This window comes from Hyperolius riggenbachi, chromosome 1 (assembly GCF_040937935.1).
Source record: "Hyperolius riggenbachi isolate aHypRig1 chromosome 1, aHypRig1.pri, whole genome shotgun sequence".
NCBI lineage: Eukaryota > Metazoa > Chordata > Amphibia > Anura > Hyperoliidae > Hyperolius > Hyperolius riggenbachi.
This window is the reverse complement of record NC_090646.1, coordinates 149,558,900-149,585,695: the sequence shown is the minus strand read 5'-3', so window position 1 is coordinate 149,585,695 and position 26,796 is coordinate 149,558,900. Positions and strand designations below refer to the sequence as shown.

Genomic DNA, 26,796 nt, shown 5'->3' with positions numbered 1-26,796 from the left:
TAATAAATAGCAGCCTTTTTTCAGCTGCATGATGACAAATATAAAATATTTTACATTTATTGGAGAAACCCCTCCCTTCCTTTCATATTGCCGGCAAAAAATCCGGCAAACTGGTGGAGTAGATGGTGTCCAGCAAAGGAGGAATTGCTAATGGCTGCCATCTGTATAACCCTAGTTATGCAAAGAGAAGGGTGGAAAGCATGCACTGAAATGCTCATAGGCTTGAAGGAGTGCTTATTTATCTTTGTATGTGTCAGAGTGGTGCAACTAAATATTTTGAATTAAAAAAATGTTTGGTTTGGGTCCGCTTTAATTTATACTTACCTGGGGCTTCCTCCAGCCCCATAAGCACACTGGCTTCCCTCTTCAGCCCCTCCGTTCTGGTGCTGCGACTCCCAGTATTCCAGTCGGTCACCGCCAGTCAAGGGCTTATGAGCGCCTCCGCCGCCCTCTGGTCCCCTGGAGGATTCTGCGCCTGTGCAATACTACTGCGCTGGCGCAGGATGCTCAAGGGGTGGGGTTGCACAGGAGGCAGTGACTGCCCGGATTACTGGGAGCCATAGTGGCTTAACAGAGGGGCAGTGTAGGGCAGCGAAGGAGGCCATGGTACTTATGGAGCTGGATGAAGCCCCAGGTAAGTATAAATTAGCGCTAATGTACCATTTCAGGGTCCCTTTAAAATTTAAAGGAATGGGGATTATTTAGTACAGTCTCTAGTTTATATACACACACCAATTCATATACAGTAGTTTATTATTATGCAGTTGTAGATAACTAATTAATATCGCTCTCTAGTCGGAGTCTTTCTCTATTCTTCCCTCCTTTTGAGTCTACAGTGTTTTTCCTAGGGAATACAATAGTAGTTTACAAAGCCTGGCTGGAGCACTTAGGTATGAGCGGATCGGTATTCAGTAATTATTTTGAGAGTTGTTACTGAAATCCCAAATTACTTTGCAATTATGCCAAGTTTGAGCTGGTGTGCTCAGATAAGGTTAGTGCATTTTGCTATTGCTCAGTGAGATGCGCTAAGGGAAATGGATACAAATAACAATAAAGCCCATCTTGTGCTGGTAAATCACATTTCACTATGCATTGGTATTCAGTTAAACCTGTTCAGGATTTTTTTTATGTACATTAGTAATTTGGCAGAATAGTGTAATTATCTTTATAGTAGGGAAACACCAATTCTCCTGTGTCCTTCATATAAACCTGTGTATATAGCTTCTAACTGTTCTTGTACTGGGGGGGGGGGGAGGGGGGGGATTGGGGTTACCTTAACTGGCATCACTTGGTCTCTGACTGACAGCAGAGACATGAGTTTTTATAACTTTTTCTGTCTCCATTGTCTCATTGATGGATCAGTCTTGTTAACGCTTTCATTATATCTATTTGAATTATGCACAAAAGGAAATCATAAGAGTTTGACAGTTTTTTTGTAGCGTACTGTGAGCATGTTGTACAGTAAATGCCTCTCAGTGTAATTTGTAATTTTTTCATACTGGATTTGACCCATGGTAATTGATTTTAACGGGCTGCAGGAAAAATATAAACCTTTTTATGCCTTTTTGACCCTGGTAGAAGTGTTCATTTTTAGTTAGTTCATTTTTAGAGTTATATTTTTGTATTATTCTGCAAGGATACACCCAGCTGAGCAACTATTAGGTGTTCACAAATAAGAAGCTCCAAAGGTTCCATGCTGAAAAACCAGGTAAGTAATTTATCAAAAAACACACATGTACGGCCGCCGCATTCAAGGGTCTGCCAAAGTTAAAAACTTCAGAGCTGAAGTTAAAGTGCTACATGCAACCTAAGCCTTCCTGCTGCGCTGCATGGTAAAAAGCTAAGCCGGCAGTCACATACTCGCGCGCACACACGTGGCCACCTTCATTCGCTCTCCTGGGGCAGCAATAAGCGGCATGCAGAAAGCTGGAATACGGAGATGAAGCCATCACACATGAGTCCTTCCTGGATTACTGTTCCTCAGTGTAGTATAGTGGGTTGTAGGTAAAAGAATACCCTCACCAAACCTGGATCAATGTCCTATAAGATGTAAAAGCCACTCGCTGTTTGGGGGCAGTAGTGTGAACCATGCAGGACCGTTCTCTCCTTTTCAGACGGCAGACGCTGACCAGGAGAGTGCAGCAAGAGAGTGCAGTGTGGAAACTCATTCGGGCTGCAGCTCCGTCCACCTATGCCTTTTCTGTCCTCATTGGACGATTCGGCAGGGTGTGTCAACTCTTAGGTGTTCCTCTGCTGTTGCTTTGACATTATGGAGCACCCCTGGCTGTCCTCCTGTTCCTTCACTGAACTGCTTCACAGATGTCTCTGAGTCTCCTCCATGGTCTGTCTGTGACTTCCTTTTCTCATTTCCCAGAACATACTCCAAACTTCTATTTCCAGTTGTCTGCCACCTATCTTCTTAACATGAAGTAAACTTGTGCTGGACACTGGGAAAACTTGTTGTATTCAATTTAACAAGTTCACAATCTAAAAATAACTAAATCGTATAGAAATAAACCTGGAAAATTGTTTCTTGGTTGTTTTTTAAAACTATATTCGAATGTTTTTAAAGTCATTCATGCACATTATATGTATGTGAAATGCCTCTCACGACGTGTGCTTGACAAACCCCACCCTTCATAAAGTAGAATATGCTGTAATGATGTTTTAGAAACACAGGTCTACCAGACCCTCTCGTGCTCAGGCTCATTCCCGCTGAGCTTTTCCACCTTTTTATTACTTTCTTTTCTTTTGCTTTCTTTGTGTCTAAAGTAATACAGATCCAAAACTAGCCTCTTCTAAGAGAAAACTAGAAAGTCAGAGGTGCCCGAAAAGGTGGTGGATAGTGGCAGGGTGCTTTACCTTCATATAAACACAAAGGGGATAAAGGTATTGACTTAAACATGACGCTTCTCACTGGATACCATCGGCTTCCTCAGCTTCAAGCTGACTTTTTCATTTCCTCTTTGCATACCTCCTGCTAGCAAGGTTAGAAACCTTCCACATCCCACAATCTTCCTTTGGACAGGGACGCAAGAATGGATGTTCGAGTGTAGCTGAAGTATAGTGGCTACCAAACAGTAGGGGATGGTAGGCATACTGTGTTCCTGAAGCCAATCCTGATGAATGGACATTGATCTCTTCCATGTCTTTGATGCCAGTGGTCTCCTCCAGCATTCACAGATAGTTTTCAAGTGTGCAACCTCCCCACCTTTCCCCTTCTAATGGAGCACTGCTGGTAGTGTCAGTAAGCCACAACTATTGCATAACAAAATATAAACGCTATTAGCATTAGAATAGAGGATTGAAGTGACTCTTATGTGCAGCACAGTGGCGTAGTCGATAGCTTTCTCGCCTTGCACCGCTGGGACCCTGGTGATCCCAGAGAGGGCACTATCTGCAAGGAGTTTGTATGTTCTCCCCGTATCTGTGTGGGTTTCCTCTGGGCACTGCAATGTCCTCTGACATCCCAAAAACATACAGAGAAGTTAATTGGCTTCCTCCTAAATTGGCCCTAGACTACGATACATACACTACACGATACATCCAGACATATGACTATTGCATGGTTTAGTTTGTGAGCCCCTCTGATGGGGAGTTAGTGACTAGATTATATACAGGATCTTCAAAAAAAATTAGCATATTGGGATAAAGTTCATTATTTTCTGTAATGCACTGATAAACATTAAACTTTCATATATTTTAGATTCATTACACTACAACTGAAGTAGTTCAAGCCTTTTATTGTTTTAATATTGATGATTTTGGCATACAGCTCATAAAAACTCAAAATTCCTATCTCCAAAAATTAGCATATTTCATCCGACCAATAAAAGAAAAGTGTTTTTAAAACAAAAAAAATAAATCTTCAAATAATTATGTTCAGTTATGCACTCAATACTTAGTCGGGAATCCTTTTGCAGAAATGACTGCTTCAATGTGGCGTGGCATGGAGGCAATCAGCCTGTGGCACTGATCAGATGTTTTTGAGGCCCAGGATGCTTCGATAGCGGCCTTAAGCTCATCCAGAGTGTTGGGTCTTGCGTCTCTCAACTTTCTCTTCACAATATCCCACAGATTCTCTATGGGGTTCAGGTCAGGAGAGTTGGCAGGCCAATTGAGTACAGTAATACCATGGTCAGTAAACCATTTACCAGTGGTTTTGGCACTGTGAGCAGGTGCCAGATCGTGCTGAAAAATTAAATCTTCATCTCCATAAAGCTTTTCAGCAGATGGAAGCATGAACCTACTTTTGAACCAGAAACAGCGGCAGAGGCGCCTTACCTGGGCTACAGAGAAGCAGCACTGGACTGTTGCTCAGTGGTCCAAAGTACTTTTTTCGGATGAAAGCAACTTTTACATGTCATTCGGAAATCAAGGTGCCGGAGTCTGGAGGAAGACTGGGGAGAGGGAAATGCCAAAATGCCTTAAGTCCAGTGTCAAGTACCCACAGTCAGTGATGGTCTGGGGTGCCATGTCAGCTGCTGGTGTTGGTCCACTGTGTTTTATCAAGGGCAGGGTCAATGCAGCTAGCTATCAGGAGATTTTGGAGCACTTCATGCATCCATCTGCTGAAATGCTTTATGGAGATGATTTTATTTTTCAGCACGACCTGGCACCTGCTCACAGTGCCAAAACCACTGGTAAATTGTTTACTGACCATGGTATTACTGTGCTCAATTGGCCTGCCAACTCTCCTGACCTGAACCCCATAGAGAATCTGTGGGATATTGTGAAGAGAAAGTTGAGACGCAAGACCCAACACTCTGGATGAGCTTAAGGCCGCTATCGAAGCATCCTGGGCCTCCATAACACCTGAGCAGTGCCACAGGCTGATTGCCTCCATGCCACGCCGCATTGAAGCAGTCATTTCTGCAAAAGGATTCCCAACCAAGTATTAAGTGCATATCTGAACATAATTATTTGAAGGTTGACTTTTTTTGTTTTAAAAACACTTTTCTTTTATTGGTCGGATGAAATATGGTAATTTTTTGAGATAGGAATTTTGGGTTTTCATGAGCTGTATGCCAAAATCACCAATATTAAAACAATAAAAGGCTTGAACTACTTCCGTTGTAGTGTAATGAATCTAAAATATATGAAAGTCTAATGTTTATCAGTGCATTACAGAAAATAGAGAACTTTATCACAATATGCTAATTTTTTGAGAAGATCCTGTACTCTGTAAAATGCTAAGGAAGATGTCAGAGCTATATTAAGACTAAATTATAATTGTAATAGCACAGTTGTGCCTGTTGGTCTACGGTATATTTCAGTCTGCTTCACTTGTGCATGTACGCTTTAAAAGATTGATTTTATGATTTGTAGCAGTCATGCCTGTGGAAGTGTGCTATTTAGCTTTGTAAGACTCTGTTTGCAGAGAAGAGGTCAGGAATACCAGCAGGACTGTCTCTATGGCCTAGATTTGGGCTCATTATAACTACATTTTGAAACGAGCTAAATTTATCACTATTTATGTCTTCATACTCTGTCCTGCCTTTTGGTGTAGTTGCTGTGAGACAGGTCATGGTCCTGAAGTATTGATCGAAACAGTGTATGGCGGGAATGGTTTCACAAATGTACGAGGGTGCCTCTATATATTTACATGTAGAAAGAAATGTGTGTGTGTGTGTTTTGTAGGGGATTGCATATGTGTTCTGTGTGTGTGTGTATGTGTGTGCGTGTGTGTATGTATATCTACACACACACACACACACACACACACACACACACACACACACACACACACACACACACACACACACACACACACACACACACACACACACACACACACACACACACTTTCTTGTGAGGAATTTACTTACAAGACTTGTACACCAGGCCCGGTAATTTGTCTGTTTTCCAGTTCCTGTCACTGCTCTTCTTGGTTCCTGTGCATAGACAAGAACAGGACGTTATATGTAGAGTGCAATGATTAAACTTGCGTACAAATCAGAGTACAGCTTTCACACACACATGTGAAGATCAGTGGGAGGACTGCTGGGTGAGGCAGAGGAAACTGGTAAAGACCGTAGAACTGGTTCCATAATTTAGACGCTGCTGTTGAGTATTTGTGATCAGACAGCCAGGCGCGAGGTGGCTAATTTGGGCGCAATGAGGCAGGATTTGGGCAACAACATAAGCCTTAATTTGAATTATGGTTATCACTAGTGTTGGCGTCTGAGGTACTCCGTATTTGTAAGGAAAAAATATGTAAGGATGGCTCTATATCTGCTAAGGAAAAATATGTATATATTTATTAAAAATCATATACTACAAAAAAAATCTTTCTGTTCTGGACCTTATCACACCTCATGCCACTGTGCCAGATTAAAGGTTAGTCAAGCACTGTCTTATTTTATTAATATAACAACGTAGTATTGTTTTAAATCGGCTTGCTTGCAAGCAATTTTGATAGGAATCCAAAGCATGTTTGAGAAATTGTCAACAACATACCACAGGGAAACAATGGGTAGTTGTTGGAGAAACTCAGGCAGACACCCGGAGACATGCCTCATTCATATAGAGGCACATGGGGACAGCCAATGCCACAAACATGTCAAACTTTATTACTTTAAATGATGCCTGTATTACCCAGCTAAAACTTTTATGTTCTCAGTTTTGAGCTTTGGGACCCTTTCTTTTTTTTTTGAGGGGGGGGGGGGGGGGGAATGGTAAAGAAATTGAATTCTGCTAACTAATTGTCAAATACTTCTTCTAATATATATATTTTTTTCTAGCTCCACATACCGTACATATCTGTAAAGACAAAAATAGTAATAACTAAAAATGCTGTGAATTACAAATGCGGGTGGAGTAAAAAAAAAAAAAAAAAAAAAACATAAATAAGCAGAGTTGCACATAAGTAAAATTAGTTCTAACCATTGCCAAGATCTTGGTCTCCTCAGGAAAACATTTTAAACATTAAAAAGTCAAAAGATAAAGGAAAAAAAATAGACAAACCAATAAAACAGAAATCTGCTTTTACCTTAAAGTACTTGTGTACATAACAAATTTAAAAGTACAACTGATGTAGAAGAGGTAGCCTGATGTTTACACTGCAAACCTAAAAGAAGGTGATGGTCAACTTAATTTAAACAGGAGAATGAAAAACCTAAATATTAAGATTTGACTGCTTCCAAAGATGCCCCATATTGTCAAACTTTGCCACAGTTCCACGATAATCATAAATTAGACTTCACACCCAGTTCACACAGGAGGAAACCACTGGGCTCATTTAAAATACGATTCAGGTTTTCCTGGCCAAGTACAGAAAAGCCTTGGTATACTTGTCAGACATTGAATCAAGTAGCAAATTAACCACTTGAGGACCTAGGGCTTTCTACCCCTTAAGGACCGGCAACTTTTTTCCCATTCAGACCACTGCAGCTTTCACGGTTTATTGCTCGGTCATACAACCTACCACCTAAATGAATTTTGGCTCCTTTTCTTCTCACTAATAAAGCTTTCTTTTGGTGCTATTTGATTGCTGATGCGATTTTTACTTTTTATTATATTCATCAAAAAAGACATGAATTTTGGCAAAAAAATGATTTTTTTTAACTTTCTGTGCTGACATTTTTCAAATAAAGTAACATTTCTGTATACATGCAGCGCGAAAAATGTGGACAAACATGTTTTTGATTAAAAAAAACCCATTCAGCCTATATTTATTGGTTTGGGTAAAAGTTATAGCGTTTACAAACTATGGTGCAAAAAGTGAATTTTCCCATTTTCCAGCATCTCTGCCTTTTCTGACCACCTGTCATGTTTCATGAGGGGCTAGAATTCCAGGATAGTATAAATACCCCCCAAATGACCCCATTTTGGAAAGAAGACATCCCAAAGTATTCACTGAGAGGCATAGTGAGTTCATAGAAGATATTATTTTTTGTCACAAGTAAGCGGAAAATGACACTTTGTGACAACAAAAAAAAAAAGTTTCCATTTCTTCTAACTTGCGACAAAAAAAATGAAACCTGCCACGGACTCACTATGCTCCTCTCTGAATACCTTGAAGTGTCTACTTTCCAAAATGGGGTCATTTGTGGGGTGTGTTTACTGTCCTGACATTTTGGGGGGTGCTAAATTGTAAGCACCCCTGTAAAGCCTAAAGGTGCTCATTGGACTTTGGGCCCCTTAGCGCAGTTAGGCTGCAAAAAAGTGCCACACATGTGGTATTGCCGTACTCAGGAGAAGTAGTATAATGTGTTTTGGGGTGTATTTTTACACATACCCATGCTGGGTGGGAGAAATATCTCTGCAAATGACAATTGTTTGATTTTTTTTACACACAATTGTCCATTTACAGAGAGATTTCTCCCACCCAGCATGGGTATGTGTAAAAATACACCCCAAAACACATTATACTACTTCCCCTGAGTACGGCGATACCACATGTGTGGCACTTTTTTGCACCCTAACTGCGCTAAGGGGCCCAAAGTCCAATGAGTACCTTTAGGATTTCACAGGTCATTTTGAGAAATTTGGTTTCAAGACTACTCCTCACGGTTTAGGGCCCCTAAAATGCCAGGACAGTACAGGAACCCCACAAATGACCCCATTTTAGATGGAAGACACCCCAAGGTATTCCGTTAGGAGTATGGTGAGTTCATTGACGATTTTTTTTTTGTCACAAGTTAGCGGAAAATGACACTTTGTGAAAAAAACCAATAAAAATCAATTTCCGCTAACTTGTGACAAAAAATAAAATCTTCTATGAACTCACCGTACTACTAACAGAATACCTTGGGGTGTCTTCTTTCTAAAATGGAGTCATTTGTGGGGTTCCTATACTGTCCTGGCATTTTAGGGGCCCTAAACCGTGAGGAGTAGTCTTGAAACGAAATTTCTCAAAATGACCTGTGAAATCCTAAAGGTACTCATTGGACTTTGGGCCCCTTAGCGCAGTTAGGGTGCAAAAAAGTGCCACATGTGGTAACGCCGTACTCGGGAGAAGTAGTACAATGTGTTTTGGGGTGTATTTTTACACATACCCATGCTGGGTGGGAGAAATAACTCTGTAAATGGACAATTGTGTGTAAAAAAAAAAAAAAATCAAAAGGTTGTCATTTACAGAGGTATTTCTCCCACCCAGCATGGGTATGTGTAAAAATACACCCCAAAACACATTATACTACTTCTCCTGAGTACGGCGGTACCACATGTGTGACACTTTTTTGCAGCCTAGGTGCGCTAAGGGGCCCAACGTCCTATTCACAGGTCATTTTGAGGCATTTGTTTTCTAGACTACTCCTCACGGTTTAGGGCCCTTAAAATGCCAGGGCAGTATAGGAACCTCACAAGTGACCCCATTTTAGAAAGAAGACACCCCAAGGTATTCCGTTAGGTGTATGGCGAGTTCATAGAAGATTTTATTTTTTGTCACAAGTTAGTGAAAAATGACACTCAAATCAATTTCCGCTAACTTTTGACAAAAAATAAAATCTATGAACTTGTCATACACCTAACCGAATACCTTGGGGTGTCTTTTTTCTAAAATGGGGTCACTTGTGGGGTTCCTATACCGCCCTGGCATTTTACGGGCCTAAAACCGTGAGTAGTCTGGAAACCAAATGTCTCAAAATGACTGTTTAGGGGTATAAGCATCTGCAAATTTTGATGACAGGTGGTCTATGAAGGGGCGAATTTTGTGGAACCGGTCATAAGCAGGGTGGCCTTTTAGATGACAGGTTGTATTTGGCCTGATCTGATGGATAGGAGTGCTAGGGGGTGACAGGAGGTGATTGATGGGTGTCTCAGGGGGTGGTTAGAGGGGAAAATAGATGCAATCAATGCACTGAGGAGGTGATCAGAAGGGGGTCTGAGGGGGATCTGAGGGTTTGGCCGAGTGATCAGGAGCCCACACGGGGCAAATTAGGGCCTGATCTGATGGGTAGGTGTGCTAGGGGGTGACAGGAGGTGATTGATGGGTGTCTCAAGGTGTGATTAGAGGAGGGAATAGATGCAAGCAATGCACTGGCGAGGTGATCAGGGCTGGGGTCTGAGGGCGTTCTAAGGGTGTGGGCGGGTGATTGAGTGCCCTAGGGGCAGATAGGTGTCTAATTTGATAGGTAGCAGTGACAGGGGGTGATTGATGGGTAATTAGTGGGTGTTTAGGTGATTGACAGGTAATCAGTGGGTTATTACAGGGAAGAAGAGATGTAAATATTGCACTGGCGAATTGATAAGGGGGGTCTGAGGGCAATCTGAGCGTGTAGGCGGGTGATTGGGTGCCCGCAAGGGGCAGATTAGGGTCTGATCTGATGGGTAACAGTGACAGGTGGTGATAGGGGGTAATTGATGGGTAATTAGTGGGTGTTTAGAGGAGAGAATAGATGTAAACACTGCGCTTGGGTGGTGATCTGATGTCGGATCTGCGGGCGATCTATTAGTGTGGGTGGGTGATTAGATTGCCCGCAAGGGGCAGGTTAGGGGCTGATTGATGGGTGGCAGTGACAGGGGGTGATTGATGGGTGATTGATGGGTGATTGATGGGTGATTGACGGGTGATTGACAGGTGATCAGGGGGATAGATGCATACAGTACACAGTGGGGGGGGGGGGTCTGGGGAGAATCTGAGGGGTGGGGGGGTGATCAGGAGGGGGCAGGGGGGATAAAAAAAAATAGCGTTGACAGATAGTGACAGGGAGTGATTGATGGGTGATTAGGGGGGTGATTGGGTGCAAACAGGGGTCTGGGGGTGGGCAGGGGGGGTCCTGAGGGGTGCTGTGGGCGATCTGGGGTGGGGGGGGGGGGGAATCAGTGTGCTTGGGTGCAGACTAGGGTGGCTGCAGCCTGCCCTGGTGGTCCCTCGGACACTGGGACCACCAGGGCAGGAGGCAGCCTGTATAATACACTTTGTAAACATTACAAAGTGTATTATACATTTTGTATGCGGCGATCGCGGTGTTAACATCCCGCCGGCGCTTCCGTATGGCCGGCGGGATGTTGCGGCGGATGAGCGGCGACAGGCGGAGGCGGAGGATCGCGTCACGGATGACGCGAACGCTCCGCCCATGCCCCTACAAGGACCGCCGCCATTTGTCTATACGGCGGTCCTTGCTGGGTGCACTTCCCGGCCGCCATTTGTCAATACGGCGGTCGGGAAGTGGTTAAGAAGGCATACCCTGGGGTCACAAGACATGGGGGAGCTCATGACATAATATAAAAATTTAGTGACTTGTAACAACTAGGTCTGAACTGATGGGCTGTCCCCAATCAGATGGAAAATAGTATATATAATAGCAGAGGAGTACTTGGAACATTGTGGAGATTAAAAACCAGATTGCCTCTTTAATCATGGCATTTAGAAAGACAGTCAGATGTTTTCTTTTTATGTTGGCTAATAGTAGTCTGCCTTCTGTAATTACACCAAATTGGCAATACACAGCTCAGCTTCAATTGAGACGCAGATCGAAAGTAGCAGCCATTCCCCAGGGAAAAAAAATTGATCTTCCATTGACTTCTGTGTAAGCTACAGATCATTTGAGAGGTGACCAATGCCAAAAGTGGTGAATAGGGTGTTTTGAACATTTTTTTTTCCACTCTGCTAAACGCCACTGGCCCTCTCCACTTTCAGTGTGCAGAATGCAGTTTGGTGATCTGTGTACTGGCAATCGGGTAATATCCCCACTTCATAAATAGTTGACTCAAGATGGGTGCTGCTTGGATTCCAAAACTAGGATCTGCAAAATATGCAATGCCTCATAATTGTGGAGGTTGTTCTGGCTGATCTCCCTGTTTGTAAACATAGCAATGTGTAGATCACCAGAAAATGACTGCCTTTAAATAAAGGTCGCTTACTGTGGTGTAGTACAGGGCAGTTTTTGATCTGCTATAGACTTAAGAAAACTTAAGATGGTAAAATCGAAACTGAGGAATATCAAAAAGATGTTCTTGTAACTGAAAATGGAGGAATCATTAGATGTTTCACTCGCATGTTTACAGGTACCAGTTTTTTCCTCTGTAAAGGCTAGCTACTCTGTGACATATACGCATGACTTTACATATCTTCCTTTGTATCAACACCAGCCATTTGCTTTTGTTTTGAAGCTACATTCCTGAGCACATATAAAATTTTCAATGACATTTAAAAAATGTGAAGATGTCAATGTGCTTGGAACTCCACCCTTACTCTGTAAACACTGTTTACTTTTATATGGTAGTTCTGGATTATTGCTGAGGGCAGGAGCACAGTTCTCATTTGTATTTCATGTACTGATATTATTCTAGGTCTGTATAGTTACAGATAGGTGCAGAAATAGTTTCTGTATTTGTTGAAGCTCCTTGTTTTGCTGGTGCCAAGTAAATCGTTTGTAAATTTAGATGGTTAGGAGCCAGATACTGGCAATTGGCAGACTTCATGTACTATGGAAAGCTTAAAGATGCAGTGTACCAAAGAGAAGCTTTGCAGCTCCAGTCAACATTGCCTTTTTTACCTGCACATTGAGCAGTACATTTTCAGACAAGCGTTAACCTAGTATTAATCTTGAGTGCCAATCTTATCACTTCCGTGGAGTATGAGACTACCCTACACAATACGTTCAAAGTACAGTAAAACCTAGGATTGAGAGTAACTTGTTGTGAGAGCGCTTTGCAGTACAAGCAAAAGTTTTTGGGAAATTTTGACTTGATATACAAGCAACGTCTTGATATACAAGCAAAATTTTTTTTACAAGTGTCACATTTACAGCTGAGACGGTTCTCCTCCCTTTGAGGCTTAAGAAATCCTCAAAAATAGGCAAAAGCAATAGTCACTGGATACGTTTCTGGTCCACACACAAAAAAAGCCACGCACAAAAAAGGTTGAAGAGAGCCACCAGATAGCAATGATTCTGTTAATTTTAGTGAAAGTCTTGTTTATACTTTTATTTTATACAGTACAGTACTTTGTATTAAATATTTCTGTGTAGCTGTCTTTGGATTGTGGAATAAATCACTTGCATTTACATGAATCCTTATGGGGAACTTCGCTGTGATATAAGAATACTTTGGATTACAAGCATGTTTCCAGAACAAGTTATGCTCGCAAATCAAGGTGTATTCAAAATCTGTTGGCACTTATGCTACATAGAAGTGGTAATATAGGCTGTGTAAACATAGCCATACAGGCTCAGTGTAGGACACGTCATATACACGAAACAGATTTGAGCAATACATTTTCAGTGTGTAGTGCTCTGCAGATTAAACCTGTTCCTTCCAATCTGAATGGTGGGTGTGATGCAATATAGACACCAAGAACAGCCACACCAACAGACTAGGCATGTGATCAGAATATCAAGGCACATTTTTTTAGCTGCAATAATCTCTTTGTAGACAACAAAGATTCAGTATTTGAGTGCTCTGATTACTACAGTATTAAGTGGTGTTTTCAGATCTGTGCCCGTAGATGGGTTTTGATAAAGCTGTGTGATGAATGGTACCCTGTATAAATGTATACTACTTTTTTGTTCTTTTCTAGTATTGACCAAAAAATGTCAGGAGTTCAGAGTGGTTATGAGCTCAGAGAAGCAAAGGATATTCTGTCTGAGCTGAAAACTATAAGAAAGGCAATCAGCACTGGGGAAAAGGAGAAGCAGGACCTGATGCAGGTTTGTTTCAGCAGACTGGCGTGAAGATTTTTATGTATTCCACAGCTTTCAGCTTTTTAATTTGTTAATATATTTCTTAAGGGATTCCTCCTTAGGGATGGTCAGTGACATGCAAATCGTTCCCAGCTGATGCAGGATTATTCAAGCTTTCATTGCTAATGTATACAGCTTGAAAATGGACCAAGTGAATCGTAACATGGTGGAATTTGATTGGTCCATTTTTACGCTGCATAGTTTTGTGTACAACATTTGCATAATCCTACATCACCTCATGACCATTTGCATCTCATTGACCACCCCTACGTCCCATGTGCCCCCAGTTTATAGACTAAATATTTGACTGTAAAATGTCACTTTGGCCTGTAGTGAGAGTTGGACGCTCGGATTAGAAAGTGTAGAAAAATATCCATAAATGGCTTTTTTGTAAAATAAAAAATGATAGTCTGCAATAAACCTAACATTTGTGTAGCCCTTTTCTCCTGTTTGGATTCAGAGCGCTTGAGAGCTTCAGCCACTAGGGGAGCACTCAGTAGGACACCTTGCAGTGTTAGGGAGTCTTGCCCATGGACTCCTTACTGAATAGGTGCTGGCTTACTGAACAAAGCCGAGATTTGAAGAGCCTGTGTCAGAGGCGGTGCCCTTATTATCCAGCCACTGTACATGCATATACAGTGGATTCTAATTAGAGATAGTTATTGAGGTTATGCAGATTCTGACATGATTAGCTTGGAAATAGACTATCCAAATGCAGCAGCTGGTCCACTTTCAAGATGCATACATTTGCATCAAATTTCCATCAACTCGTAATGAGTAATTTCTTGTTGACCTTCTCTAGTTATGAGATCCGCACAGTATGGTGATTGAAAAGATAAGCGTGGTCGGGCTTGGTTCACAGCCGAAAAATAGTACAATTCACAGAATAGACCACAGACATGTCGGTGGATCCCATGTTAAACATGGGAACTGTTTACATCTTTGCTGACATGTCTGTTCTGGCTGGTCCATTGTGTCCATTTCAGTGACAGAACGCCAAGTCCCGACCTGCATGACTTTTCTAGATGTTAGGCATGCCATAAAAGCAATACTATTATGACCTGTCTGATGCAATGGGTATATGTGACCATGGGTTCCATTCTGTGCTGTTTCTGTGTGCAGTGGCAAAGTGAGCACTGTTATATTCTATGCCACTGAACACCATAGTTTGAACCAAGCCTAATATATTATAGCCAGCATCTTATTGTCTATACTATCAGGAAGTTTTGTGGGCCATCAATGTTAGCTGGAGATGCTACAACAGAGGAGGAGTGATAATTAGGGCTGTGTTTACCATAAGGCACTGTAGGCAAGTGCCTACAGGCGCCTGATGATAGAAAGGCGGATCAACCCCCTTCCCCTAGTGCCTCGCTCCCTCCTTCCCTATGCAGAGTCCCGAGTGGAGTGTAAATGAGCGGTTACTCGCCCAGCTCCCGGCATTCCACTGACCAGATCTCCCTTCAGTTGGGGGCGCCTCTAGCTTAATACTGAAGGTACCTCTGGCTATCGAATAATAAGCTACCTATGACAGGCAAGGGAATTAAGGAAGAAGTGACAGTAGGGCTAGCCAGCACACTTGCGGTGTGGTTCGGTGGGAGTTTGTAGGCTCATGGAAGACAAGGTCTGGGATGCCAGGACATCTGTGGCTATAGGCTCCTGTGAGGTAAATCCAGCCCTGGTGATAGTGCTGTCTCCTATGCATAAAAAGGGTACTCAGATTTGTTTAGAAAGATCTAGTGAAAATTGCATTTCCAGATATGTATTACTCTGCAGAGGTGCACTGAGATTTCCACAATCAGAATAGGCAGACCCTGAACTGGGACTCAAAAATTCTATTTGAGAAACAGTCCTGTATGAATGGGGTTAGTGTGGTTGGGCGTTCTATGCAGTAACAGTGGGTTCTGTACTTCTGAAGCATTTTATTTACATTCTTTGTTTTTTGCTTTTGTTTTTCATTTTAGAGTCTTGCGAAGCTGAAGGAACGGTTCCACCTAGAGCAGGGCAGAGGAACATCTGAGCCAGACTTGATGTCAAACCTTACCAACTCCCACTTGTCTCTGTCCAGGCAGACACTGGATGCTGGGTCACAGACTGATATCTCTGGTGATGTAAGTTTCCACTCATCCTCATTTCACAGACATTTTGTCTCATTTTGTGCCATTTGATATGATTGTAAAGAAAATCTGTATTTTTTTAATGGATTTTTTTTTAATCAACTTAATGCTGTAGGAAAAAAGTGGACATGCGAGGACATAAACTTGGGAAGCGTGCTGCATTATGTCATGTTAGGGAATGAGTTGCCCTGGCTTCCATGCCTAATAAGTTGCTGATCTGGTAGAAGCATGCAGGATGAGGGTTTCAGATGGATGAGGGTTCAGATGCCATATTAAAAGAACTTCTGCTTTTTTAGTTGTTTTGCCCCAATGCTAAGATTTCCTCCCACTTTTTGTCTGTCGCACTAATTTACTACACAGGAAATGAGACAAAACATTCTCAGTAGAAGTATGAACAAAAAAAGATCCTGACTATGTTCAACAAAACAATACGTACTGTTGGCCGCTCAGTTCTCATTTATAAATGTGTTCACTCTTAATGGGGAGCCACCCCGTAGTATCCGAGCAAAAAATTTACTTCCACAGGTGTCTACTCAAACACTCACACTCAAACACACAATGTTATTGTAGTCTCAAATACAGTCTAAACCCTATCTACCCTGTAAAATGTTAATCGGCTATGTGATGCATCATCCAGCTGACAAATAATCCGAACATTTGTATAGTGCATTTCTCCTGGACTCAAAGCACTCAAGAGCTGAAACCACTGGGACGCTCTCAGGAGGCCACCCTGCAGTGTTGGGGAGTCTTGCCTTGAACTCCTTACTGAATAGGTACTGACTCTGGCCAGGTGGTGCCCTTAACCAGTACACTATCCAGCCACTACCTAGCTGGCTATGGGACACATCATTATGCATGCTGTGCTGTACTCACACCATTAAAGGACACTGACCACATGTGAGTATAATAATACATCCTCACTAAACAGCTTCATCACTCCACCTGATAGGTTAAGCGATACATTTCGTGGTAGCCAGCATATGCCTGCAGCTGATTCCAGGAAGTGCATGCAAGTAATATTTCTAAAAGGAAGTCGACAATGACACATTTCATATTCCTCTCTTGCCAGGTTTGCGTTAAAACCTATTTCAGGACTTCCCAAAGTTTAACAGTAGTTTCCCACCCACCAAAAAATAGGTACTTGTGCAAAAAAGATAAATATGTTAGACTTGGTTCACACAGAGTTACCACTCTCAACCACCTTCTTATGAACTGCGTGCCATTGGATACCCCTCTAATGGTGTTTGTTCAGAGCATTGTCAGGTATTCAAAAGTAGTTGACAGACATCTGTTGAAAACTTGTTAGCTGACTATCAAATGCCTATGTACCTATTCAAAGGTGTTTCTAGTCCACTTCATGTGAAACAGTTTGCATCAGATGCCTAAAACTGCCATTCACGGCTTTTGTCGAGAGTTTACTTCTTAACCTATTGAGGCATCATAATCCTCAGACATCATCTGTAAACACTGGACCCACCTCGTTGCTTGACAAATTCTCTCACAAATGCTGTCATTCAATCAAACGAGAGTATGCTGCTACCGATCGATATGCATTTCATAGGACAGTGTTCCTCAAAACTGTCCTTGTGACTCGCCAACGGTGCATGTTTTGCAGGCAACCTCACCTATGGACAAGTGGGGTAATACGTGTCTCAGCTAGGTGGATTCCATGTAGCTGAGACACTAATTACCCCACCTGTTCATAGGTGAGGTTGCCTGCAAAACATGCACCCTTGGGGAGTCACGAGTAGAGGTTTGAGAAACACTATCATAGGATGACATCTGCCCAGCACTGCATCCTTATTGGTCCAGTTCCAAGCTCCATATAATTTGCAATAAATCACCATTTTTATTGCACGCTAATGATGAATTACGTGACAGCTGATCAACGAAGCTGGCATATGCAGTCATTAATCTTCTGAAGTTGATTAGTCCTATGTGAAGACCAGGCCAGGGGAGTTTCTACTCATTTTAGAGCAAAAAAAAAAAAAAAGCCTTGTCGAATTTCACTTCACGTCTCTATTCAGCATTGACAGCCAGGGAACTGGCATTTTTTCCTAAAAGGCTATAACAATACTGACCATTTCCTTTCACTACAGGCTTTCTCTAACTTGGCAACACCGGGGTCTCTGGCATCGTCTGCTTTTCCTTACAATGGAGAACATTCCATTAAGACTAAGAAATTTTATTTTGTAATCCTACCCCTTACTGGTTCTCCTCATACCCAACATTCTTTCATTTAGCTGCAATCAAATGTGTTCTTATCATACTGTGACACTATGCTGCGTCTGCCCTTATTTTCTCAACGTCTTGGAGAAATATCTCGTCCTCGTCTGCCCCTAGTCTGGCAAATTGCTTATTTTTGTTTTTTAAAATTTTTCATAGTAAATGTCGGTTAAATACAGGTCAAGTACAGTGCAAATCTGAGGGCAGAGTGTGTGTCTTTAATCACCTGATTAATTTACTCCTTTCACCCTTCCTCGCAGGCAAGTCATTCCATTTAGTGCATCTGACACTTATCTTGAGCAGGATTTAATGTTGTGAAATAGTTTGTGTGTGTGTGTGTTTTTTTTAATGGCTGTCTGCCCCAGATCCCTTTTATGCCAATATGAGGAATTGGGCGGGCTTGCGGATTTTTGCACTTGTTGCTTTGCCAGGTGTTTCTCTTACAAATCTAATTTCTGTTCTAAAAAAAATTAATAAGATACATTTTTGATGGGTTATCAATTTTTCAGACGTTCTTCTCTACTGCAGCACTTTAAGTGCTGATACCATCATATCCCAGCTAGTTAGGTGCGTGTAAGACGAGCGGCAGTTGCTATAACCCCATCTTTCTTTCTCCTGTTACTGTCAGAGATTTAAGCCAAGTAGAAATATTTTGTGTTTTGGTGTTCTATTTATTTACTTTAATCATGGTGGTGTTGTGGGAACAGCTGCGCTCAATGTAGTGTCTGGACACTGGGGGGTCCTGTTTGTTATGTTATATTATACATGAACTATTTTACATTTGTATTTTTGCCATAAATACAAAAAAAAGTTTACTTTTTCTATCTAGTTCATCTATTTATTATATTTTTTTAATAAAGCATCAGACTAATAATGCAGTCAGTCATTCCTCTGATATATTGTAGTAAGTCTAAAATAGTGTTATCTGTACCGCCCACTCTCTATGTGGAATGCAGTGCTGATTCTGCCTGAACAAAATTAACCCTTTATCAGCCAATTTATTTAGAGGCTTTGCAAGTGCTCCAGGCCAATTTATTTTATCACATTTTTTTATTTCTAATATGTTACATTTCCTTGCTACTAATTAGTACTGCTGTAATGTGTATTTATGGCTCTTGTCACTAGGGGGCAGTGTGAGACACTAACAGAGGACTTCTGCTTTCAGTTTCTATAGCCTCTGCTAGCAGAGTGACATCAAAGAATTCCAAGAATTTACAGCACAAGGAGTTCTGCCAGCTAAGGTCAAAGGATGTGCACTTATCTCAAATGAGATAATTTCGTTGATGCTGCAATGGGGTTAAAGCAAATGCCCACTGTTTTTAGAAGGCAGATTTAGTTACATAGCTAATTTTGTAATTCATTTTAGTCCTTTGCAAAATCCTAGCTGCTCTGCTTCATCATAAATAAACTGGGCACTATGTGAAAGTCCAAATCCAGGAAAGAGTGGGATATTAAGAAAAATCACCCTAAGGGCCAGTTTCCATTATTAATAATATTATTATTATTGATTTATATAGTGCCAGCATCTTCCGTGGCGCTGTACAATAGCATACAGGGTATAACAATACATATACAATGCAACACTTGATACAAGAGGGTATAATGCTGGGCATACACAGGTTGATCCGGATTGACTCCCGCCGCGTCCCCGCGTGCACCCGAATCGATTCCCCCTTGTCCCCGCCGGCGATTCTTATCCTCTGCTCGATTCGCCGCTATTGTCCGCCCGCGGGTATTGAGCGTGGAGTCTATCCCCGTGGTGATCGGAAACGTTGGATATTATCAGTCGAGCCATCAGCGGCTCGATTGATAAGGTAGCATCGAGCCGTGTATGCCCAGCATAACAGCTAATACAGTGAACAAATCAACTACATGTTTTTACAAGAGGTGGGGGTATGTACACCCATTACACATCATTGTGAGACAGAAGGGGAAGAGTGCCCTGGCCAAAAGGCCTTACAGCCTAAACATTAAGGTATAGGACAGTAGGTAAGGGAAGATGTGCGTAGAGTGGTAGAATGGTGGTTAGTGGGCAGGGTCCTGGGTAGGAGAGTATGCTTGCCTGAAGATGTGAGTTTTCAGACTGCGCCTAAAAATAGTAAGTGTGGGTGAGTGGCAGATGTGTTGGGAGAGTGTTCCAGAGGGGAGAGGATCGAGAGAAAGCTGGCATGCGTCTTGCAGATCCCATGCCGACACTTGCGAGCAAGCAGATAAAGATTCAGGTGAGTGAAATCTGCAGCATGTCATCCAGATTCACAACAGCATGCAATCTAGATGACAAGTCATCATCCACATTTCCTCATGCGACTCTCCTGCGGAAAAATAGAGATTCTGGTCAAATTAGGCCGTAGTGTAAATGGACCCACTATGAGTGCTTATGCAGCCGGCGGTTGGCAAAGCGCTGCGACAGTGGATTCCTATGAGGGTGGTTCCACTAGGGAAATCGAAGCAATTTCACTCAAAATGCAATCGTGCTGTGTGCAGCATTTTCGAATGAAGGGAACGAAGGTAAAATTGCATTCCCTCCAAAAATGCTCAGAAAATGGCTGCAAAAATTTTGGTGTAACATTGGCGAATGCAATTTGTAGTGGGTCCCAGCTCTAAGGGTGCATTCACACCGCATCCGTTTTGTTGCAGAATAATTCTGCATGTCATCTTGTTGTCCATGCACTTCTATGGGCCTATTCCCAAATCTGCATTGTAACTGATCTCGATATTCAAATTCACAGCATGCAGGCTTTGCGTTAACGTTTAATGCAATAATGCGAACAGTGTCCATTGCATTTCGCACACATTATAATGCGTGCATCGTGCAATGTGCACAATGTAATCAAAGCGTAAAGGTGAGACAAATAGTTGTAAAAGTCCACAGGGGTTTGCTTTGCAAAGAAAAATGATAACCCCGAGGGTGAGCAATTCCCTATCACATTGCCTATCTGAACTTTATTAGCTTTCAGCAATAATTGACTGAAAATTGACTGTGCTGTTAGCTGTGTATTGTTTGATGCAGTACAACGCCATGCAGCTGTTGATTCTCCACCCTTCCTCCCCCACCTGCTTGACTTGGTAATTTCCAATATGTCCAATCAACTGGATTGAATAAACTGCTCGATATTATTGAAAGATTGATTAATCAGGTAGATGTCTAGCTTTAAGATGTCCATAGATTGCAACCCAACTTCACAAAACAATCAATCTCTTTCTGATGTGAATCTGATCAGAGAGGGATTAATTCCTATCATACACAGTCAATTTTCAGTAGATTTCAGCAGGTAAATCGATTGAACTGCAGCATTGGGCCTTCAATCTACTGCCGCTCCGATTGACGGACATTTTCTGATCCATACTTCCTATCAATTATTGTCCAAAATGTGTTGGATTCTGATCAGTCGAATATGTTGTGCAATAGATTCCTGGCAGATTCGATCAGAGGGATTGAATCAGCTGGGAATTGAATGGGAATATTGATGTGTGTATGGCCTGCCTTGGTGGCCTTTCGATAAGGCAGTGACAGATGACTGCTTTGTACTTGGCCCTGCATTGCTGCTTGTTGCAGTAGATTGCATAAAGAAGTGTCAGGGCCCTTTTACACTTAATCAGTTGCTCTCAGTTAAAATGGAAAGAAAACTGATTTTCAAAGTAAGTCCCATGTTTTCCTATGGCACCTTTTACACTTAACACGTTTTAACTGAAATCTTCTTCCCAATGCAATGCTATGGAAAAAACGCGTACTAACGCACACCAACGCATACCAACTGATTAAGTGTAAAAGGGGCCTCAGGGTGTTTATAAAAGCCAGATCTCATTGCATAATTAATATTCTTGATGAAGACACTCCTAAATTCAACAAGCCCTTCTTGCAGGAAACTATCTTTATGCTTAAAGTGTACCAGAGCTGAACTAAATAGAAAAATCGATACTGACCCGCGGCTTCCTCCAGCAGTATAAGCCAGAAGTCTAAGTCCTACACCATCCTCCCGCTGTCTCTCGTTCAGCGATCAGCCCCAGTAATAGGCTTAGCCGGGTTCAGTCCTCATGCGCAGTAGACTAGGATTGACGTGACTGAGCCTATTACCGGTGCTAATTGCGGCTGAACGGCAGACCAAAAGAGTGCGGCGTGGGACTTAGACTGGCTTATGGTGCTGGAGGAAGCTGCTGGTAAGTATCGATTTTTCTATTTAGTTCAGCTCTGGTTTACTTTAAGCAATGCATAGCCTTCAGATTGTTATGACCAATAAGTCCCATGCTAAGTGACTGGAAATCTAGGATTAAAAACTTGTTTCCCTTAAGAAGCTAGTTTACTAACACAGGGGCTGTCCTTCCAAGTTTAGTAAAATATGGGATCGCTGGATAGACAAAGCCAATAGTTGATGTTTTGTGATTATATTCTCCTTCTTCCTTCCCTCTGATACTGACTGATCTCCTGTAGCTCCTCCTTTACTTGATGGAATGATAGCAGATCTGCATAATACTCTGTCTTTTTGCTGTGAACTTATACTGCACTAGATCTCTGTACTGTTCTTTATTATGCATTGCAATTAACCCTTTGGTCAATGAAAAATAAATAAAAGTCAGATCTCTTTCTATAATGAAAGCATGGTGCTGTAATGTGCAGGTATGATCTTCATCTACTGTGACACATGACATGAGCTGGCTGACCATAGAGGACAAGAGAATAGCCCACCCCTTTTAGTGAGATAAAGCAGCACAAATGGTGGGAGGGGTTGAGTTGAGATGAGCCCCCACTGGGTTGCATTTATTGCTGATCACAAGCTTTCTGTAGCCCCCAGATTTAAATGTTTGCCACCTAGGATGGTCCAGCTAATAGTATTACATTCTGCACCTAGACAATTACAGTATGTCATATGGTGGACTGCCTTCTTTGCCTTCAATTCTACTTTATACTGTGCCTAAAATACTTAGAGGAACTCCAGTGAAAATAATGTAATTAAAAAAGTGCTTAATTTTTACAATAATTATGTATAAATGATTTAGTCAGTGTTTGCCCATTGTAACATCTTTTAAATTCCTGATTTACATTCTGACATTTATTACATGGTGGCATTTTTTCTGTTGGCAGGTGATGTAGCTGCTGCATGCTTTTTTTGGCAGTTGGAAACAGCTGTAAACAGCTATTTCCCACAATGCAACAAGGTTCACAGACCGGAAACTGCCATGAGTACTACTCAGTTTCTTGTGGGAGGGGTTTCACCACAATATCAGCCATACAGCGCCTCCTGATGGTCTGTTTGTGAAAAGGAATGGATTTCTCATGTAAAAGGGGGTATCAGCTACTGATTGGGATAACGTTCAATTCTTGGTGAGAGTTTCTCTTTAATGCAGTAAGACATACTACATAGTAGAAATTATATTGTGCCCTAAAAAGCATAGCTTATAACCACAGCCATTGCAGGCAATGTGACCAATAGAGAGGATCAGTGACTCTTTCTGGCTTGATGAAAATCTTGGAGCAGTTTATATACAGCTTGAAAATGGACACGTCAGATGCAACTGCAGGCAGTTTGGATTGGTCCAGTTCCAAGAGGCATACAAATTGCAACAAAATGTGCATTAAGTTGGGAAATTACCATCTCGTTGATCATCTCTAGTGACCATTATGGGACCAGAAGTGCACGGCTTCTCAGATTGTGCCAGTTATAATTTAGGGACAATAGCATTTAGAAAAAGGGATGCAATGAAACTGAACACAGCTGAAGTCCCTGTAGCGTATTACTGTGAATACAAGGTGCCACCCCAGAGAACCGCATAACTCAAGGCAGAAATATTCCACCTTCCACATACAACTGTCTTCTTTCTTAACATTTGGGGGGGAGGCTTCTCACTCCTCTTCTCACTCATCTGTATGCTCACTCATCTCTATTTCCAAGGCTAAAAGGGGTGGGGGAGGTGTCAAACCCCGACCTGCTGTAGGCTGGATATGCAATCTGATGACATTTAATGTCTTGCTTGCTGTATTGTATTTAAAGGACATCCAAAGTAAAAATTAACTGATGAGAAAAACAATTGTATCTACCCTCCTTTTTTTTTATATATCCCACAGTTTTATTTTATATTTAAATCTAGTTTTTAAGTTTTTACCGTTTCATTGTCTCTGCTCAGTGACACCTTCATTGAACTATGGCAGAGCTCAACTCCATGAATTATTGACCCGTTTTTATCTCGTTCCTGCTCTCAGAAGCCATTTACTGACAGGAAAGTGTTTTATGGCTGTAATTACTTAGCAGAGAGGGTTATGGTTAAGGGCTCTGCCTCTGACACAGGTGACCTGGGTTCGAACCTCGGCTCTGCCTGTTCAGTAAGCCAGCACCTATTCAGTAGGAGACCTTGGGCAAGACTCCCTAACACTGCTAGTGCCTTTAGAGCGCGTCCTAGTGGCTGCAGCTCTGATGCGTTGAGTCCGCCAGGAGAAAAGCGTGATATAAATGTTCTGTGTTTGTTATGTTATAGTCTGACCCAGTCCGACCTGGACAGAAACTGTCACTTGCATACCTGATGTTTAACTCTTTCAGGCAGAGAAAGAAAAAAAGGAACACAGCCTAGTTATTAGTGTGCTTGGCACTGTACATACACATGTCTATCTCATCATGCCACATGTCACCTCGGTTGTCCTTTAAGGTGGAATATAAGAGACTGAAATGTAAATTTTGTAAAAAATGTAAATCGTGTTGTTTTTTTTTTGTTTTTTTTATACTTCCATGTTGCTCTTATAAGTCCAAGGTAAGCAACCACTGCTCAGCGATGGCTGTATAACGTTCACTCATAATTTGTGAAGCTGCAGCTGTATCGGAGTCTTTACATTCCTGTATGGACATCCACAAACCTAAGTAGTTTTCTTTCCTCAATGCTGAACGCTACTCGAGCCTTCGACACTGTTCCCCACAGAAGTCTGGTGCAAAAGTTGAGGATGCAAAGACTGGGGAAGAGTCTGTGTGCATGGATAGGGAACTGGCTAATGGACAGAAAACAAAGAGTTGTGGTCAATGGATCGTACTCAAAATGGGAGACTATTAGCAGTGGGGTCCCACAGGGGTCTGTACTGGGTCCAGTGCTCTTCAATTTATTTATTAATGACCTAGTAGATGCAGTAGTGAGCAATGTTGCTATATTTGCAGATGATACAAAATTGTGCAGAATCATCAACTCTCAGGAAGATAGTGTCATATTGCAACAGGATCTGGATAGGATGGCTATAAGGGCACATAAATGGCAGATGAAATTCAATGTTGAAAAATGTAAAGTCATGCATTTTGGTCGTACCAATGGTCTAGCGCCATACAAAATAAATGGGATACAGTTGGGGACATCAAACTGGGAGAAGGACTTAGGAGTACTGATCGACAACAAGTTAAATAATCGTACTCAATGCCAAGCCGCTGCAGCTAAAGCTAACAACATTTTGGGATGCATTAAAAGGGAAATAAAAACTCGAGATGCTAGCATAATATTGCCCCTGTTTAACTCTCTAGTAAGGCCACATCTGGAATATGGAATTCAGTTCTGGGCACCACATTACAAAAAAGATATTGCAGTTTTAGAGCAGGTGCAGAGACGAGCAACAAAATTGATACGTGGGATGGAAGGTCTCGCTTACCAAGAAAGGTTAGATAAACTGGGTTTATTTAGTCTAGAGAAAAGACGCCTTAGAGGAGATCTAATTAACATGTATAAATACATCAGAGGGCAATATAATAGCTTGGCGGATGAGCTTTTTGTCCCTAGGCCTTCTCAAAGGACTAGAGGACATGATCTGCGCATGGAGGAAAAACGTTTTAGCCATTTATTTAGGAAAGGGTTCTTTACAGTAAGAGTGATTAAGATGTGGAATGCATTGCCACAGGAAGTCGTTATGGCAAACTCTATACCTGCATTTAAAGGGTGCTTAGATGCTTTCCTTGCGTTGAAAGACATCCATGGCTACAATTACTAGGTAATGCCTAATGATGTTGATCCAGGGATTTTATCTGATTGCCATCTGGAGTCGGGAAGGAATTTTTCCCTTTTGGGGCTAATTGGACCATGCCTTGTAAGGGTTTTTTCGCCTTCCTCTGGATCAACAGGGATATGTGAGGGAGCAGGCTGGTGTTGTACTTTATACTGGTTGAACTTGATGGACGTATGTCTTTTTTCAACCAAAATAACTATGTAACTCCTTATACACAAAATTACTGTTGCCAGAAGGGATTGGGACTCAGTCCCTTGGATGACCGTTTGGGGCCAAGCTCTGTAAAGACACGTCACTAGCCTGTAGGCTAGTGACACATTCTGTTGCTATGGAGAGGGAGGAAGGCCAGCAGTGCAATGCACAGCGGCAGCACAGATGGGGTGTGGTGAGGAGAACAATGTCCCCGGCCAAGATTATCTGCCAGACTGATCTCTCACCAATGCATGGAAGGGATTGGGTGCTTCTGTATGCATGGCAGATTCTCAGCAGAGGCGGTACAGACCGGCCGTCTTGGGCTAAAAACCATGTAGCTTGTGTGCAAGACTTCAGTTGCTTTTACTGACTGATAATATCTAAGACTCACAGTTCTATCTTTAGTCTGCATGATGGAGCAAAGCATTGGAATACACAGGGATGTCACTGTTCTAAAATGCTATGCAAAACAACTCTCTAGCAATGATAGTGCTGAAAGGCAGAAGATGAATAGACAAGAGGAAAAAAAGAAATACATTTGGTTGTGTTCAAAGACCATTTGTTAGGTGAGCAACACAACTAATGATCTGATGAGATGACCCAGGCATTTTTTTTTTGGGGGGGGGGGGAGTTCTTGCGAAGAACTGTTTCACAAGCGCACCCCCCCCCTCAC

General features: G+C 42.0%; 1 protein-coding gene across 1 annotated transcript in view; it reads left to right on the top strand.

Annotated features, from left to right (window-relative positions):
• The window catches only part of WWC2 (WW and C2 domain containing 2), a 265,651-nt gene that overhangs the window by 143,558 nt on the left and 95,297 nt on the right, over positions 1–26,796 (top strand). Inside the window, exons 6-7 of the mRNA XM_068278746.1 lie at positions 13,466–13,595; positions 15,590–15,736. Coding sequence (XP_068134847.1) covers positions 13,466–13,595; positions 15,590–15,736 — 277 coding nt within the window. The remainder of the gene's footprint in view (positions 1–13,465; positions 13,596–15,589; positions 15,737–26,796) is intronic.